The sequence below is a fragment of the Amblyomma maculatum genome, chromosome 10 (assembly GCF_055883805.1).
Source record: "Amblyomma maculatum isolate TAMU_Amacu chromosome 10, ASM5588380v1, whole genome shotgun sequence".
NCBI lineage: Eukaryota > Metazoa > Arthropoda > Arachnida > Ixodida > Ixodidae > Amblyomma > Amblyomma maculatum.
This window is the reverse complement of record NC_139353.1, coordinates 177,886,915-177,900,978: the sequence shown is the minus strand read 5'-3', so window position 1 is coordinate 177,900,978 and position 14,064 is coordinate 177,886,915. Positions and strand designations below refer to the sequence as shown.

The window sequence follows — 14,064 nt, the reverse complement described above, 5'->3', positions numbered from 1 at the left end:
CTAATCGTTAAGGGCACCATTGCGTTTTAACCAACTGGCTCGAAGATATCGAAACCTCCTCGGAAATAAAACTTTATATTTCTTCGGTAAAATCAACGTAGCCAAAAGACATCCAGACAGTCACTTTCTACTCAGAATAATGTTCACATATAGTTGTCCTTGCTGTCTCTTTATTCCTTCCTGTCGCAATACAGTTTACAGCAGGGTAGCGAGTTGCAAATGTTACATTTTTCACTGACTTTTATTTTGTTTTCTCGTCTTTTTTCAGATTGTTGTTTATTTTAACAAGCATTCTAGCTCTGTACCCGGCTGCGATTGCTGTAAATACGCAACAGGCCATGACCCTCCTGACACTCTCAATCCGCCACCTCTGAACTCCATGGCCATCGAATTCCGCGACACCACGCACTCGGACAAGTGGAGCGCTTGTGTCTTACGCCGAAAAAGCATAAGCATTTCTCATTCTTTGGACTGCCCAACATTCGAAGCCCCTCGCTTCAACTTTGCAACCAAACAGGGCGACAGCACAGGAAGCCAGCTGGGCCTCGGAAACGGCAAAGATGGACTTGGACTGAATGCTGAGGAGACGCCGCAGCCAGTTGACAGCCCCAAAAGTGATGGCAAAGAAGCTGGATTGGGGACCATCCTTTTTGCATTAGTCTGTCTGACGTTTGTAGTTGTTATGAACTCGCTGATGATGTTCATGACTGTGGTCATGGACTTCGCCGGGGACCATGGAATTCCTCTCAAGAAAGCAGTGTACCTCCTAAGCGGCTTTGCTATCGCAGACATCGCTGGCCGTCTCGGGTGCGGCTGGGCCACCGACGGGGATCGTGTGTCGCACAAGACCGTCGTAGGAATCTTCTGCTTACTCCTGGGCGTCTGCTACGCGGTAAGCTGACGATACCTTTACAATTTGAAGCTTTTAATTATTTAACAGATGCCGGCGTTCCTTACAGCGACACAATCGATGTTGTGATCCAGCTGAATTTAAGGGTGGTTGAGCGACACGCGGCTACTTAGTCTGGAGTAACACGCACTTGTACAGCGCTTCCCGGTGACGGCCGATGCGGCCAAAACTGTGATACACGCCACTCTCTCACTGGTTGCAGCTGTGACGCCACTCCGCCTTCTCATCGGCTAAGACGCGTGAAGCGGTGCAAGAACTTAGGCTAGCGGCATCGCGACCTTCTCCTTTCCGCCTCAAGCTCATGAAGAGAGAAATAGCAGGCGTCAGACCGCCACCGGCTAATTTCGTGATTGCACTCAGATGTGCTACGCACTAAAAGCTTCACAGCTTGACCGGCACACTTAAGTCATGCAAATCTGTACTTAACACTCTTCAGGATTCGAGCAAAGTTTGCACATGCGCACGGTAACTAATGTTACCTATCATGCAAACGGCGTGAAAGTGACTGTTGGAGCTGGTTTCGAAAATAGAGAAGATTGATCGAAAACATTCCCATGCTTTATGTTTCTGAATCCAAATTAATTTTGCAGTGTTATAGCGAGAAGCTGGGTTTTAGGGCAAATTTGCACAGCATTTCGACATACACTGTTCACCGCTGCGCATAATACGCGGAGTGTAACACTTCCATGGCGTACGTCATACCTTTTTAGGTACATCTCCTGCCCCTCCTCCCCTAATAAAATTTTGAGCACCATATGCCGCCTCCTAATCTCACGCCTAAAGCAGCCCCTGATGAAGCTTAGTTTTTGGCTGCTTTGAAAGTCAGAATTTAGTACATATTCTTATTCCGCCACCAGCCGGCTAAACGGCACCGAGAGAGCACCCTACTGTCCTTATATAGAGCGGGTGTCCCAGCTAACTTGGATAAAAAGGTTTTAAAAAATACGGTTTGCCCTAGCACAGCAAAACAAATTCAGACATATTCAGAGTTGCCTATCTAACCTTCAGTATTTTTTTTGTCCACTACAATTGTTACATTAGTCAGGACAATTTATTTATTTCTTAACTTATTTGCTTGAGAGAAAAGGTGTTAAAGCAAAAGTTGTGGATCTCGAAAAACAGCTAGCTGCAATGTTTCCGCCAATCTAGCGTTTACGTAAAGTGATATTTTTTACCAGCAGACAACGACGCCTGGAGCAAATATTACGAGGTACTTTACGAGCTAAAGTAGTGAAAGGCGAAAGCCTGAGTGATGCATTCTGCTGCGCAACTGTTACGGACGGTTCGATGAATATTATTAAAAGTAAAGTAAGCTACTACTGCTTCACATTCTGTTAGTGCATTTATTCAACGAACTTCAAACCTCTTAGTTAAGTTTGCGGGCTTCGCCCAAAAGCAAGATTCCGAAGGGGCGACCAAGGTCAAGGGGCAGCTTGACAAGGGCTGATTTATGACGGTCGCGCAGGCGACCGCTTCCCGGAAGTGAACCCAGAACACATGGCAGCGGGCGACGCTGCCGGCTCTGTCCATCCCGTGCCGCGAGCGAGGCAGAGCAGTGCAAGTAGAAGGCACAGCGTAAGCGCAGTGGTTGTGGGTTCAGCGCTAACTGCTATGTCTCCCGGTTCGAGTGGAGAGGGCGCGGAGGCCATAAATCCCGAAACGCGGCCTAACCTAGGCCTGGGGAGAACGCGCTGTTGACACGTCTTCACAGGAAGACGCCTGCGCGTCCCTTTGAATCCGCCGCCCACGCGCAACCGACCAAGGGCAAGGATCGGAATGTTTGGGCCTGAGGTTTGCGCGTGTGTTTTCATGTGTGTATTTTCGGAAGTGTAACCGTCGACGCCGTTTGTCTTTGCGACTGCTTGGCGCCGCTTGCGTGGGAGGATTTTGGAGAGGGAGTAAATCGCAGATGTATGTGTTTGCGTGCGTAACCACTCGTTGCTGAGTGCTTTCGTTGTGTGTGTTTTATATGGCATGCGTAGGAGAGGGGTATATGGGGTAATATGATTGGCCGGTCCATTCTGAAGCACTGTATGTTATTGGCCACAAAGTGACTAGTCGTTGATTGGTCAACGGACTAGACTCGAATTTTGAGCGCTAAGGAAGGAGCGTTGAGACAGTTCGGAGGAGAGTTGGGCTGAGAGGAGAGTTGAGCTCGGACGAGAGTCGAGGGCAAACGGGTTGTTCGAGGAGGGAGGCTAGGCTGACGGAGGTCTCGAGGGACTCCGGCCCAAAGTGTAGCAGAAGGCCAAGGCCTGATTCTGCTAGCCTCTGACCTCCGATCGTTCACCAGTTGCAGCTAGCCCTCCATGCTTGATGTCGCATCCGACGACATAATTGTAAATACGTTGATGTAAAAAGTGTAAATAAATGTGTACAGTCGAGAAGGGAAGTCCTCAGCTCCGCACCGCAATGTGTCGCTGAGCCACGGACGCAGCGGCAATCACCAACACTACTCGGCACGAACGAAGGCAGAAACAGAAACAGAAGAAACAAGAAACACCTGCTGTACAGGGAAGCCCATCTATCCCCCGCGCTTTCGCTCGAATTGTTTAACTCTCTTCACGCCTCTTCTGGCGCCCGGTGTCGGGACTCTGTGGTAACGGGTGAGTTGGTGGACGTTCACGCTGCAATTCCCTGTAACGACGTTTGCATTCTGCAGCCTTGTTTGGGGAGAGCGCACTACCAACCATGCTGCACGCTTGGTATTCCGGTGGCGACGGCAGATGGCGGGCTGCTACTGCTACCCACAGACAGTTTTTGCAATCATCCAGCATGCCCTTTCACTGAGCTATCAGTGGGTGACGACGTTTGAGATGTTACGAACTCCGACCACGAACGGCACAGTAATGTCTCCCGACATCCTAATTGGTGAATAAGCACTCATTAACCTTTGACTAATCAGTAACTAATTAGTTGTTTAGTACTAATTGGTTTTACCTAATTAGTGAATATAGTAATTAATGACTAATTACATTTTGCCTCATTGGTAATTATTTCGTGATTAAGAACTATTTAACTTTTGCCTAATTCATTAGGCACTGATTACCTTTCGACTAATTAGTGATTATCATTTGCATTACCTTTGACTTTAATTGCCCATATCATGATGGCGTTCTGATTCGTCGAGAGGTTTGTGACGTCATCCCGCATTGACCAATGAGAGCCGCCGCAAAAGCGGACACATTTTGTTCACGAGAACCATGAGGGAGGAGAGGTGGTGAAGGGTGGTTGTTCCTGGTCCTAAGGGGCTGGGACTGGTAGGTCACGGCCACTTGCGGTAGGGGCGAGCCTGCCACCTAAATTTTATCTGTTGTAAGCTGTCATTCCACCCGCTACCGTTTCGGTGGTGGACGACGGCTGTTACTACACGCGTCTTTCTCCCTCTGTTCTTTTTCTTTTTTCGTTATTTCCCCTTCTGTCCGCACGAGGCAACAGAGGTAAAAAAAAAGAATTGTGAAGAGTAGGGCACCACATCAGAAAGAAAACCTTAGTTATCTGCGATTCGTCGATTACGTGTCCTTATTGAGCAACTGAGGGGATGAATTTCAAAGCATATGGTCAGTGACGACAGCTCCTAGAAAAGAAGCAGTGCATTAGTGCTGGTGAGGTGCTGAAATGATTAAAAAAGCTATCTACTTGTGGCAGGTACAGATAGCTTATCCGAACCATGATAATGAAGGTCCCACAAGAATATGGGCAAAGTGGAGTGCTTTCGGCTGCTGGTCTCGGATCATGAACGATAATGTACTAAATATGTTAATATTATCAGTATTGTTACTTACTTCATGTGCCTGATATAACAGCGGGTCTGTCGAAGACACGGATGGCTTGCGTGATAGCGCCTGGCAACTGCTAACACACCTAGCATGCGTTGTCGCAAAACGGACATTACTGAAAAGAGAAACTACTTTCAATTTGCGAAATGCAAAAGAAAAAAAGCATTGCGTCGCCCAGTGAACAGAAATTAACAATGCATTTTACCCACGAACGGTTTGTATTTATCATACAACACTACAGCCTCATAATATTTCCAAAGAAACTTGCCATATCAAGTGTAAAGTATTTAACACATGTATCTTACTGTTTTCACCTTTGACGATAAAAATGAAAGGATTCCAAATTACATTCACCACAAAGTTTTGAGGCTTAAAAATAGATATACATCTTTACATGAAGATACGTAAAGCGGGCCGAATGTGTCAAAATAAACGCGAGTTATTATCCTGGCAGAAATCAATAAAGATAAGCAGAGCAAATAATGACAAGGCATTATAACCGATAGCCGTTAAAGGTAACAAACTGAACTCCCTTCAGTTTGGCGAAGACTGCAGAGAGTTAGTTGGGCGGATGAGATACGGATGCTCGCGGAGGTCAGATTGTCGCTGCTGTTACTGACCGGATTAAACGCTGAGTTAAGGAAGATGCCTCTGCCCTGCAGTAAGCATAGGGATGTCTTTATAGTCGATAAATATGTAATTCTGCCGTTCGAAGAGACTAGCATGTAAACCAAGCGTGTGCTGGTCGTTTGCTCAACAGGCGTCCATTCGAGTACAGAAGTATCTTTGTAAGGAGCACCCAGTTCATTTTTCAGAGACCACTACACAAGTGTGAGCCATGCAGTGCGACGGCTGACCACATATTTCGTGTACGCGTGTGGTGCATTAAAATTCCTATAAAAATTGAAGCAATCTTCTCAATAGATTAACACTTTAGTCCCCATTTTCTCGCGCTCCATGAGAAATATCGCAATCGCCTTTGCACATGGATATTTTTTCTAACCTGTTTTTCTCCTAAATTGCTTCCCTGAAATGTTCTTTCAGCTGCGAGTACGAGAGTTTGATGTCTGCTTTTGTCCGCTTTGGTCCCAAAAACCGACGCTGTCCAGTCACCTCTTCGTCCAATGAGCAATTGTTTTCAGCCTGCTAACTTTCCACTGCAACTCCGATGCATGGAAACAAAGATTGATTACGTTTCTCGTTACAGGTTCTGCCGTTCCTCACCACCTACATGTCAATAGCCGCAGTCATCGCGATGATGGGCGTCGCAATAGGAAACTGTGCGGCACTCTTTACAGTCGTCCTGAGTGACGCAGTTGGCGTGAAGCGAATTCCCGCCGCAATGGGTATCGTCGGCGTTTGCGCGGGCATTACAGCCCTCATCAGGCCCTTTATCATTGGTGAGTACTCTTCCTTCAAACATGCCTACGCCTAGGCTGATCACCGCAAGTTCTGAATCCTTTTTGCACAAGCCGTGTTCGGCACTGCGCGGCATCAGCCCTCACGGTGAACAGTAGATGCATGGGAGTTGCGTTGAGGTGGACTGGATTTATTTCAATGGAGTCGGCGCTGCGGATCTTCTACTTGTCTCCCTTATCATATCACTTTCTGAATACTTACCTGCCTGCGTGCAGCGGTTGCAACGCCCATATTGACGTCTGTGGGCCGATGTATGCTGTTGCTTCAGATCCTGTAACTAACTAAAGTTACAGTACTTTATTTAAAATTTTATTTCAGATTACTAGTACATGGTACATCGCAATTGCAGTCAGCGAACTCGTAGTATCAGATTGTTATCACGTCATGTGAATTTGACGTCCGCGCAGCGCGAATGCTCATTTAGAGTGGACGATCTTCATTAGAGACGCATGACGGAGTTCTCTTCGTCGGTGGCAACTCTCAGTCTCGCTTTTTCTCATGCCAAAACATGAGTTACCTGTCACTGGATGCGTTAGAGTAGGCCTTATTTATGCTGTCAAGAATTTCCTGCTTTTGGAGTCAAGACTATAGTGGGCGGGATCTGCTTCCATTTCCTGCTGCGACTTTCTAGGGTAGCTGCTGACCCTGTTATTTGTTTCTGTTCCGGTCATTCAAGCTCAAGACGAATTCGCATTCACTTACCGCCCTACCCGCTCCAATTTCCGCAAGCGGGTTGTGACGTTCACCCCTAGTAAATTCACAGACCGCATTATCACCGTCTGAGATATACCGTCTGTGAAGAATAAAACGCAGGCAATGCCGCACGCCCACGCGAGCTTGCCTCAGTATGACTGCGCGCTCTCAGAAGCTTCCAGTTACACTAAGATCAATACTTTCACAGTGCTAAATATAATAGAAACATAAAGCTACCATGCCGTCATGTGTGCCTCATCGCAAGTATTATCAAGTGTACATAATTATATGCCACATAAATCGTTTCAATTAAAAGGTTATAAGAAGTGCAAAATGGGAAGCTTCAATGCATGTCCTCAAACATCAACTGCTGTGTTTTCGTTCAGCGCAAAAGCGGCCCTTATAATGGCGCGCCACACGTTCAAAGGCCATAAGCAAAAATTATGCAGACGTATAATTCTAGCTACCCACTGCACTAAATCTACTATATACTAAATCTATATAATATATTTGACGCTCAGAATATATCAGCTGGCTTAACGTCTGTGCATGTGCACAATCTCGCGCCTGACGCACATCTCTCACAGACGTAGTCAGTTCAACACACGAAAAAGCAAACGTTTTCATCATGAAAGCGTGCACGAAAAACGTTCGCACAAATGAGCATTGCTGCAAAGAACAGGCAAAAAAAAATGGCGTTCTTCTTTACAACTGACTATTTTATAAATATACAATCTGTACAATACAACCGCTATGACATAAGCACGACCCACTGTAAAAACATTCACAGCCTCGGATGGAGTTGTGCAAAGAGCCTGTCAACTGCCAGTGAGTCGATCGGGTTTATAACAGCCCAGCTGTGGCGTGCGGCTCGTGGCGGTGCGTAGTACCGCGCTGAAGAACTTGGAAAGTGCCAATAGCTTTTGAAATGTGAATCGCAAAATTTTCATGCACACTTTGAATATATAGAGAATGATCCGCCAACTTAGAGGCCCGAACATTTTGCATTTCTAGTTCTGGACCGAAATTGCGTGCCGATGTCTGAGGATCTATATTTACTGAATTCTAAAACGCTATCGCTAAGCGGTGCAGCGGTGGCGCAGTGATACAACATCCGTCTCGCATGCAAAGGTACCGGGGCTGAAAAAAAAAATACTCCGCGTGTCGATGGAATTGCATAAACAGGTTTTGGGTGCGACCTGATGCCGGTGAACACCTGAGGCAACAGAAGTAGGTCACCCTGGTGCAGTAATTGGCCGCACCTTCGCATGATTACTCCTATAATACCCCGGCCCTCAGTCAATAGCGACTGCGGAACAACTGGCCACGGCGGCGGTCAGACCTGTGACGCAGCAGGGGGTGCTAAGAATTGCTGGCTCCGCTTCACAGGCCGCCATTGGAAACTGACCCTGGCAACGTTTAACGCTAGAACCCTAGCTACAGCACTGCTAAACTAGCAGCGCTGTTAGAGGAACTAGAGGGTATGACATGGGATGTCATACGACTTAGCGAGGTTAGGAGGCCGAATTAGGCATATACTGTACTGAAGGATGGGCATGTACTGTTTTATCGAGGCTTGCCGGAGAGGCAAAAACTAGTAGTAGGTTTCCTTGTCAATAAGTGTATAGCGGGTAATAAAGATTAACTCTATAGTATTATTGAGACGGTAGCAGAAATCGTAATTAGGCTTAACAAGTGGTATAAACTGAAGGTTGCACAGGCCTATGCACCTACAAGTAGTTATGATGACCAGGCAGTTGAAAGCTTCAACGAAGATGTAAAATGGGCAATGCGAAAAGTAAAGACGCCGTATACTCTACTGATGGGCCTAATGGGCGACTTCAATGCCAAGGTAGGGAAAAAGCAGGCAGGAGACCAGGCACTAGGTGTCTATGGCATTGGTTCTAGGAATAGCAGGGGGGGGGGGGGGGGGGGGGGGGGGGATTTACTAGCTGCGTTTGCAGAGCGCAATAACTTAAGAATCATGAATACCTTCTTCAGCAAGCGGAAGAACCAGAAATGGACGTGGGAAGGTCCTAACGGGGAGAAGAAAAATAAAATTGACTTCATAATGTGTTCAACCCCCGCCTTTATGCAAGATGTAGAGGCAATCGGGAAAGTGCGATGCAGTGACCACAGGATGGTGAGGTCCCGAATTAGTCTAAATCTCAAGAATGAACGCAACAGATTAGTAAGAAAGAAGTGTATCAAGGAATTAGCGGTGAGGGGCAGGGAAGATGAGTTCAGAATCTCGTTACATAATAGATATTCAGCTCTAATCTAGGATGCCGACATTCCTCTGGAAGCAATCAACAACAATTTCAGAGATATCATTACAGAGTGAAGTGTAGAAGTAGGCGGTAGGATAGTTATAAAGGATACCGGTAAGCTGTCTAAGGAGACGAAAGATTTGATTAAGAAACGCCAGAGTATGAAAGCTTCCAATCCAACTGACAAGATAGAATTTGCAGAGATATCAAAGCTAATCAAAAAGCGCAAAGTTGCCGATATAAGGAAGTATAACACGGAGAAAATTGAGCATGCTGTAAAGAACGGGGGAAGCCTTAAAGCTGTGAAGAATAAATTGGGCATAGGGAAAAAAATCGATGTATGCGATAAGGGAAAAGGCGGCAACGTCATCATTAATATGGACAAGATAGTCAAAGTAGCCGAGGAGTTCTATACAGATCTCTAGAGTAGCCAAAGTAGTCAGGACCGTAATGAGATTGGCGGTAGGGAGAAACAGTCCGACGTTCCACTAGTGACGAAGGACGAGATTAGGAAGCAATAGAAACTATGAAAAGGGGGAAAGCAGCTGAAGAGGATCAGATAACTATAGATTTGTTGAAGGACGGGGGGGATATCGTCCTAGAAAAACTAGCCATCTTGTGTACGCAATGCCTGGTGTCATCGATGATATCGGAACCATACAAAAATGCAACATTAACCTATAATAATAATTATACCTTTATTTGCCATCAAGGTGATGGGGAGGCAGGGAGAAAAAGCCGAGCAATCGGCTTGACGAGCTCCCCCCCCCCCCCCCCCCCCCCCCCCCCCCCCCCCCCCCCCCCCCCCCCCGAAGAAAATACAAAGTAAAAATACATAGGCAGAGCAGTGTAGCGTCCACAAAAAACAGTAAAATAAAATAAATAGAAGTACATTCGACGAGACATCGCGTTCAATGATAGCGCATAAAATATTGACAAGAACCAGCACCTCATTGCACATGAACAGAAAGTCGGTAACACAGAAAAGAAAAGCGAGATCGCAGTATGATCAGGCAAAGTAAAACAACAGAAAAGGACCAATTTCTTTCCATATAGCAGTAGTAATAATAGCAGTGTCAGCAATACAGCAGTGACAGTAATAATAATAGCAGTGTCAAACTGTCGCACACAGAAAAGAAGAAGAAAAGACAGCAAAACATTTAAAAATTGAGTTTTTACACAAAAGAAAAACAAGCGCAATCAATTCCCGTCACAAAGGTAGTACATCAAGATAACTTTGAAGGCTTCAAACAGTATATCAAAGATAAACAGGTTCAGTCGCTGATAAAACTACTCTGACGTCATCTTCCGATGACTGTTCGAGTTGAAAATCATGCTTATGCATTAAGTTTAACAATTTTGAAAGGCGACATTGAATCATCTGCTCACCATAATTTGTGCGGCATTGAAATTCGTTCCATATGTCCGAGTTACGAGTAGAGTAATGCACTTCCTTTCTCTGCAGGCAAGCCAGTTCTCTGAAAAAGCTGACATTGTTACGTATTTCTTTTTATAGGCTAAAGCTAAGTGATAAGCATACATATCAAGTATCGCCATTATGTTATGTTTCTGGAAAAGTGGAGGAGATGGATGGTCATAAGGAACGTTAGATATAATTCTTAACATTTTTTTTTTTGCAGTCGATGTATTTTATGCATGTTTCTTAGGGTTGTCGTTCCCCACACCAAATGACAATATTTTATGCGCGAGTGAAACAGTGCATTGTATATAAGAACTTTAACTTGAGTAGGGAAGGTGTGTTTGTTCATATTAGTCATGCCAACAGCACGTGACAACTTGTGTACAATGTAATCTACCTGGGCGTCCCATGACATCTGTTCTGTGAAAACGACACCAAGTATTTTAAATGAGCTAACGATATCTACTGTTGAATAATATATCGGATATCTTCATTGATAAACATGTTTCTATTTTTCGGACGAAAGAGAATAGCTTTAGTTTTATTGGCATTTACTGTTAACTTGTTTCGTTCAGACTATTCTTCAAGCCTTATAGGCGCTCTGTTTGCCTGGTCAATTAAATGATTAGGCGAAGTCGCCGAAAAAAGTAATGTCGTGTCGTCTGCATAAATGACAAATTTGGCTTGGTCGTATATGTCAACAATATCATTTACGTATATGTTAAATAAAAATGGCCCCAGGATGCTACCCTGAGGCACGCCAGATAAGATTTATTTGGTGTCAGAAAGATAGGGCCCAAGTTGAACAAACTGTCTACGACTAGCCAAGTAAGATTTTAAAAGTGAGAGGGCAGTTCCACGGAAACCATATATTTCCAACTTTTTTAAAAGTATATTGTGATCTATGCAATCAAAAGCTTTGGAAAAATCTACGTAAATTCCTAAAGCTAACTGTTTTTCTTCGAACGCTTTCATTATAAACTCTTTTTGTGTCAATAGAGCAAGTTCTGTTGATCGATGTTTGCGAAAACCAAACTGTGCAGAGTTCAGTATCCCGTACTTATTGCTGAAACTTAACATTCTGTTTAATATTATCTTTTCCAGCCCTTTAGAAAAAACGGGCAACACAGATATGGGTCTGTAATTCGCGATATCGTTTTTATTCCTTTTTTTGTGCAAAACTGTCACTTTAGCTATCTGCATTCGCTAGGGGAATCGGCCTTGAGACAAACAGAGGTTGAAAATGTGGCTTAGGTATGGTGATATTAAATCCAGAACAAATTTCACAGGCTTGATTTTTAGACCATCGGCATCGGTGCTAGCACTGTTGTTTAACCCTGCGAAGGTTGAAATCACTTCAACGTCAATCACAGGACTCAAGAAAATGTATTCATCATTCGCTGACCCAATATAGCTCAGCGAGTGGTTATCACTATTAGGTGAGCCTACTTCAACAAAATAGTCATTAAACGTGTTAGCTAAACAGGACCCACTTAGCTGTACATCGATCTTCCATTTAATTTTCATTGGTTCATTTTGGCCAGGACTAGGATTTATTAAATAAGTGAGCTTTTTCCTTGTCAGGTCAGTTCTGGTTCCACAAGAAGCGAATTGATTATAGAAGTATTGTTCTCTTGTACGTCTAATTTCTTTTGTTAATTTATTTCGAAGCGACTTGTACGACTTCAGAGTTTCAAGATCACGCGTCTTCAGGAATTGTTTGTACATGTTATCTTTAGCCTTTATTCTGCTAAATAAATCAGGTGAAATCCAAGGTTTCCTAATTTTTTTTCTGTTTCGAAGAACTTTATACGGAAAACACTCCCTGTAGGCTTTCAAGAAATGATCCATGAACACATTAAGCGGAATCTGCATTGCTTTCTTGACGAACGTCTTCCCAGTTTATGTCGCATATTTTTTCTCTGAAGATGCTCAAAGTGCGCTCCGAAATCTCTTGAAACAGTCGCGGTTCCGGTTTATATTTAATGTGTACAATATTTGGAAGACACAGATATATGCCATAGTGATCGCTAATATCAGTACATACTACTCCTGCTTTATGGCCAGTCCGGTGAATTTTGTTATAAACATGTCAATTAAAGACGATTACGTGTGAGTTACCCGCGTAGGAGTTTTTATAGCGTTCTCACATCCAAACGGCTCAATTAGCTGCTCTAGTTCCTTTTTTGCTGGAGTGTCGGAAAGCGTGTTTATGTTATAGTCACCACCAAGGACAACATTGAGCTTATTTTTATCTGCAAAACCGAGAAGAGACTCGAGAAAACTGAAAACACTTTTACAGTTACCATCTGGAGGACGATAAACAACTGCTATGAGTTGCCTATTGATTAGCAAAGACAGAACTTCGAAGTCTTTGTGTGAGCATGAAAAACCGGGCAGTATTTCACAAGAAAGATACTTCTTAACCATTACCGAAACGCCTCCTCCACGACCTGAAGTACGATTTAGGAAATAATTGTTGTACATTGGCAAGCTTATTATATCAGCACTTTCGGTGTACCAAGTCTCCGTTAGCATAATAATATCAAACATGAAGTGAAACTGACTAAAAAGTACCTCAATCTAGGCACACTTATTTTTTGCTGACTGGGTGTTCAGGTGAAATAATTTGAAGGATTTCTTAAATTCTGTTTGACAAATATCTTTAAAATCAGCTGGAAAATATGATCCGTGCCATCCATGACCAAGAAGAAGAGGGGCTACACGACCGTTGCTCTGACACGCACAAAACCTACATGACATCGTCAAAGTCCTTTTCGTTGCGCACTTGCAACGCACTCGCACCATCTCTCTTTCTGACGTATATCCTTCCGTTCCTGTGCCAAGCGTACTTGTACTGGTGTTCCCGAGCCCATTCTTTTGTCCTAGCCAGCAGTGTCCTGTTCCTCTTGGTCAAATCTTCAAGAATGTAACAGTTGCTTTTGGAATCTCTTAATTCTGCTCTCTTTTGCAGAAACGATTCTTTCACAGCGCGCCTTGCAAACTGAACTATCAAACCCGGAATCTTATCTTTCGCGGCAGGTAGCCTATGTACCGTGGCAATGTCAGCGGCGTTGAGGACAGGAAGGCTTAGTTCAGCACCTACATCGTTGACTTTGAATTGAATATCTTCATTGTCAGACACAGGGATGCCGTGAAACTCAAGATTGAGCTTCCTGCTTTGCCACTCGAGTGCATCAATCTCTTGCCTTATCGCATCCGTATCGGTGTCTCGTGCTCGCGCTTCGATTCCGTCAACCTGTTCTGATAGGTCAATTATCTTTTGATCGGGCGTGCGCACGTTTTTCAGGATTTCATCGTACACGTCGGACATTAATTGAACGGACTGCTGCATGCTTTCAACTGTGTTCTTAAGAGTGATTAGACTGTCCAGCTTTTCATTGATGCCTACCAGCATGTCAGCAATGTCCACATCGTGAGGCCTCAACTTGCTACTCTGGCTACCTCTAGATTTTGCCGTACGGCATGTTGGACAGCGCCAGGCTTTCCTCCATGCTTCCCCTTTGCTTTTCCACGTAGACTCGGCTACTCCAGAACAAGAACCAAAATGAC

At 44.5% G+C, this 14,064-nt stretch overlaps 1 protein-coding gene across 2 annotated transcripts in view; it reads left to right on the top strand.

Annotated features, from left to right (window-relative positions):
• Positions 1 to 14,064, top strand: part of LOC146178013 (monocarboxylate transporter 12-like) — a 59,755-nt gene that overhangs the window by 32,967 nt on the left and 12,724 nt on the right. For both annotated transcript variants that reach the window (XM_084581910.1, XM_084581909.1), the window contains exons 5-6: positions 269 to 892; positions 5,897 to 6,089. In XM_084581910.1, the coding sequence (XP_084438036.1) occupies positions 269 to 892; positions 5,897 to 6,089 (817 nt within the window). The remainder of the gene's footprint in view (positions 1 to 268; positions 893 to 5,896; positions 6,090 to 14,064) is intronic.